The sequence below is a fragment of the Anopheles aquasalis genome, chromosome 3, assembly GCF_943734665.1.
Source record: "Anopheles aquasalis chromosome 3, idAnoAquaMG_Q_19, whole genome shotgun sequence".
Classification (NCBI taxonomy): Eukaryota; Metazoa; Arthropoda; class Insecta; order Diptera; family Culicidae; genus Anopheles; species Anopheles aquasalis.
The window spans coordinates 1960001-1965000 of record NC_064878.1 but is presented as its reverse complement, the minus strand read 5'-3'; the positions used below and the strand labels follow the sequence as shown (position 1 = coordinate 1965000).

At 54.1% G+C, this 5000-nt stretch overlaps 1 protein-coding gene across 1 annotated transcript in view; it reads left to right on the top strand.

The window, feature by feature from the left end:
- Nucleotides 1-77: 77 nt before the first annotated feature.
- Nucleotides 78-5000, top strand: part of LOC126575297 (eIF-2-alpha kinase GCN2) — a 5604-nt gene continuing 681 nt past the window's right edge. Inside the window, exons 1-6 of the mRNA XM_050235927.1 lie at nt 78-312; nt 391-548; nt 611-2907; nt 2978-3865; nt 3933-4524; nt 4596-5000. The exon at nt 4596-5000 is cut by the window's right edge and continues 681 nt beyond it. Coding sequence (XP_050091884.1) covers nt 256-312; nt 391-548; nt 611-2907; nt 2978-3865; nt 3933-4524; nt 4596-5000 — 4397 coding nt within the window. The 5' untranslated portion in view covers nt 78-255. The remainder of the gene's footprint in view (nt 313-390; nt 549-610; nt 2908-2977; nt 3866-3932; nt 4525-4595) is intronic.

Sequence of the window (5000 nt, the reverse complement as noted above, 5' to 3'; positions counted from 1 at the left end):
GAAGGCACGCACATCGTCCGTCCTTTTCAGCGGGTTGTTTTGATCGCGCGCACACGTCAAACACGCGGATGTTTTCGTCAACCCACAAGAACCGCCTGAAAAAGAACCAGAAGAAACAACCGCACATTGTGCGTGCACGTCTTGAGGAAACGAATTTTGCCGGTTACAACAGCATCCCCAGCAGCCTGCGACGTGCCACGATGGACGCGTAGTTGGACGCACCGCGGTGGACACGAAAGTAGCGGCGCAAAAGGCATGGCCCAACGAGAAACCCTTCGTGAGCGCCAGGAAAATGAGTTGGAAGTAATTAAGGTACGTATTCGAGGGGCGTGGGGCGGGTGGAGTGACTATTGTGCGCCATATGGTAACGATGCCACGCTCCGTGTTTAGTCCATTTTCCACGATGAAGTTGAAGATTTGCGTCCTCGAGAAGGTAAATGGAAACCGCTCGAGCTGAAACTCAGCCTGACGCCACAGAAAGGATCGGCAAAGGAGGCGTACGTGAAAGCTGACCTACACATTTCCTGCACATCCAAGTACCCTAAGACGTAAGTAGTGCACGACGGTTGATGATGGCCACGTAGTAATCTGATGTCGTTTCCCATTCTAGCCCACCGAAGGTAGAGCTGAAGAATGCCGTTGGACTTCCGAATAGTCTCGTGCGTGAGCTGACGCAACAGCTGCAGCAGCAGGCCGAAGAGCTGAAGGGGGACGAGATGATCTTTCAGCTGGCCAGTACGGTGCAAACGTTTCTCCATCAGCATAATGTCCCACCGAAGGGTAGCTTCTACGATGAGATGCTTGCCAGCCGGCAACAGCAAGCACTGGCCCGTGAGACCGTGCTCGAGGCAGAACAGATCCAGAAACGGCAAGCAGTACGGGAAGAGCTGCAGCGGCTCAAGAAGGAATTGCAGCGCACGAGACGAGAATCACGCCACAGTGGCAACGAGACGAGCCCGATGCATCGTTTGCACACGAGCTCCTCGACGGAGAATAGTGACGGTGTGTTCTGTCTCGAGCATCGACGGAGTGAGCTGCTGTATCTACGGGATGGCCGCAAAGTGTTACGCGGTGCCTGCTTAGGACACTCGCAACGTGGATGTATTACGTTCCCTGGTGTCGATCAGCAAACCGGCGAGCTGGTCTATCTGACCGAATGGACCGTATGCTACGATGGTGATGCGGAGAGCAAAACCATCCACGGTCGTCCGGTCGACGCCGTTGTGGCCGATATCGAGCGCCTGGTGGACGGAATAACGTCCCTCAAGCACAAGAACGTGATCGCGTACGAAGGAGTGTTGTGCCGGGTGGGCAAGGAAGCACTGACGCTGATTGTGGCCCAAGAATTCATCCTCGGAATCAGTCTGTTCGGAATATCCGGTACGCTGGGCTGGAGCGTCGAGGGTGCCAGTATGGTGGCCAAAGGCATTCTCGAGGCACTGATCTACCTCCACAACAATGGTGTATCGCACGATAATCTCTCCGATTCGACCGTTTTCATGGACAACGCCGGTATGGTGCGTGTGGCCGACTTCCGCCTTATACCCTACATCCAGGAACTGTCCGATGCCCAGGCCCAACCCTGCCGTAGTGCCGATCTGCCTGCCCTTGGCTCACTCATTGAAGCGCTGCTCGTGCCACACTCCGAGATGAAGGATTTTATCGAACGCTGCAAATCGGAACGAACGATCTCGGCTACGGATCTTCTCGATCATCCGTTCCTTCGACCGAATCTACTTCTTCTTCAGCACGATCACGTGAATGGTGGTGGTGGTGCTGTTGGTGGAATGGCTACCGGTGCAGCTGCACTAACGACCAACGCTGGAGCCGCTACATTTGCAGCTGGGAACGATCAGGATCAACCTCAGTTACTCGCTCATCAGCCACAGGGCGCCGGAACCATGGCCCCGTACATACCGCCACTAATGAGCACGTGCTCGGTGACGGGCCTTGAGAAGTCTCGCATTCAAACGGAATTCGAAATACTGTCCTACCTCGGCAAGGGAGCGTACGGTGATGTGCTGAAGGCTCGCAACAAGCTCGACAATCGGGAGTACGCCATCAAACGCATCCGGTTGCCGGCACGCAGCAAACAATTCTACAAAAAGATGACTCGCGAGGTGGAGCTACTGTCGCGGTTGAACCATGAGAATGTGGTCCGGTATTATAACAGCTGGGTTGAAGCGATCAGTGCTTGCGATACTACGCAGAGCAAGGCACAGAGTGGCACCGGTGGACAGTGGAGCAGTTGTGATGGTTGGTCAATCAGTAGCAGAGGACGGCGTGGAAGACGCTCGACCAATGCCACCGCTACCGGCAAGGGAAGCGGTACTGTCGTGAAGAAGGAACTGGTGGACAAGAACACCGATTGGTTGGTAGATTTCCTGCCAAACGATTCCAGCGACAGCGATGATGATGAAGAGGAAGATGAGGATGAGGATGAGGACGAGGAGGACAGCAGCAACAGCAGTGAGGATGCGAGTAGTAGCGATGCGGATGGTAAGAAGCCCAACGCCGACGACGAGGACGACAGTTCCGGTGGTATCGAGTTCGTTGGATCGAACGGTGAGGTCGCTTCGTACAATACCTTCAGCGAGGGAGGAGGAATCGTGCTCAATGCACAATCGGCCGTTACACCCAGCCCGGAGATACTGTACATGTACATCCAGATGGAGTTCTGTGAGAAGAGTACCCTCCGGACGGCGATCGATGGTGGCCTCTACCAGGATATCGATCGTGTATGGCGCCTGTTTCGGGAGATCGTTGAGGGTTTGAGCCACATCCATCAGCAGGGCATGATCCATCGGGATCTGAAGCCGGTCAACATTTTCCTCGATTCCCGGGATCAGGTAAAGATAGGCGACTTTGGGCTGGCCACAACCAGCATTCTGGCACTGCAGAATCAAGGTATGCATCGTCGGTATCGGCATCGGCATCGATCGTTTTCGATCATCTGGTCTCTTTTCCCCCTCCCCAGGTGCACTCCATAGCGCAACGAATGGACACCATTTGGCCGGTACACCCGGTGGTAAACTGTCCGAGACGATGGGCAACTGTTCACTGACGGGCAAGGTTGGTACCGCACTGTACGTAGCACCGGAACTGACGGGAAATGCGTCACGATCGACCTACAACCAGAAGGTGGACCTGTACTCGCTCGGTATCATTCTGTTCGAGATGAGCTGCACACCGCTGAGCACGGGCATGGAGCGTGTAAAGACGCTGATGGAACTACGATCCGATGAGGTACGCCTACCGGGAAGTATGATCTCCGATGCACGCTACGCTCGCCAGGTACAGGTCATCCGCTGGCTGTTGAATCACGATCCCAACAAACGACCATCGGCCGAAGAGCTGCTGTCCTCCGAACTCGTACCCCGCACGAGGCTCGAAGCGGAAGAGATACAGGATGTGGTGCGGCACATTCTGTCGAACCCACAGTCACGTCACTACAAGCATCTCATTGCACGCTGCTTCGCCCAGGAAAGTGATACAATCTGTGAGCTTAGCTATCACTTTGATATGGTACCGATGGTACCGAGTTTGTCACGGTTTGACTACGTAAAGGCTCGCCTTATTGCGCTCTTCCGGAAGCATGGTGCCATCGAGGTCGTGACACCTCTGCTCACACCTTTCACTAAACATCAGGCACGCTCGAACACGGTCCGTCTGATGACACACTCCGGTAGCATCGTTACGTTGCCCGAAGATCTACGGATACCGTTTCTGCGCCATGTCGCCCTGAATGGTATACGGTACATCCGCCGGTACTCGATCGGACGCGTGTACCGTGAGAAGAAGGTGTTTAACTTTCACCCAAAACAGGTCCACGAATGTGCATTCGATATCGTCACTCCAACCACAGGTACGAGAGTTGATGATGCCTAGCCATGATCTCTGCCTCCACTAAAATCTGTGTCTCCCTTTCACAGGACATCTCATTACGGATGCGGAACTACTTGCCATAGCGAGCGACGTGCTGCGCGAACTCAATTTGCTACAAAATCGGAATGTGTTCTTCCGTATTAACCACACCGGGCTGCTGAGGGCACTGTTGCTGCACTGTTGCGTCCCGGAGGACAAATACCGTGAGCTGTTTGAGCTGGTGTACGAGTTTCTGGAAGATAAGATCTCCAAGTTCCAGCTAAACTCCCTGATCAATGCTCACATCACTGGTGGAGCCAAAGCGGTAAACCTTAGCTATCTCTGCGAAGCGCTTCAACTCGAGGTGCCGGTTGGTCAACTGGCAAGCACACTGCTGAAGACCATTATCCGAGGGAAAACTGAGCATGCCACTTTAGCGAAGACAGCTGTGCGTGAGCTGGAGCTAGTGATAACGTTGGCACAGAATATGGGCGTACAGTGTGCGATGAACGTGTGCCCTGGGCTGCCGGTGAACTATGAGGGTGCCAAGCGAGGTGGCATCGTGTGGCAGCTGCTGGCAGAATTGAAACCGAAGCGTAAGAACCCACTCACGACGATTGCCGTCGGTGGACGGTACGATTCCAAACTGGACGAATTCCAGTGAGTATATCGCTCCTGCACACCACTAAATGTCAAGCGCTTAATGCCTCTCTCTGATCATCTCTTTGTAGGAAATCTGGTCTAAATAATGGACTACCGGTTCCGAAGGTGGATCTACATGGAGCAGGGTTTTCGTTTCTGTTCGATAAGCTTGTCAATGCGATCGCACCCAGTTCCGGTTACGAACCGATCGAGGTGATGATCTGTGTCACCGGTAGCCGACCACAGTTGAAAGAAGTGGCCACCATTCTACGGCCACTCTGGTCAAACGGTATCAAAACGGGAGTCATCGAATCATCGTCAACTGCCGGTGGTGGTGCAGTGGATGATCTGGGAAAGGAAGCGGGCGCCAAGATCGTCGTACTGATCGGTGACGGTGGTGAGCTACGAGTCCGCTCCTGGGATCACGATCGGTTCCAAGAACGGCACGTCACGCGGCCCGATTTGATCGCTTACATTTTAAAAACCTTCCGCTC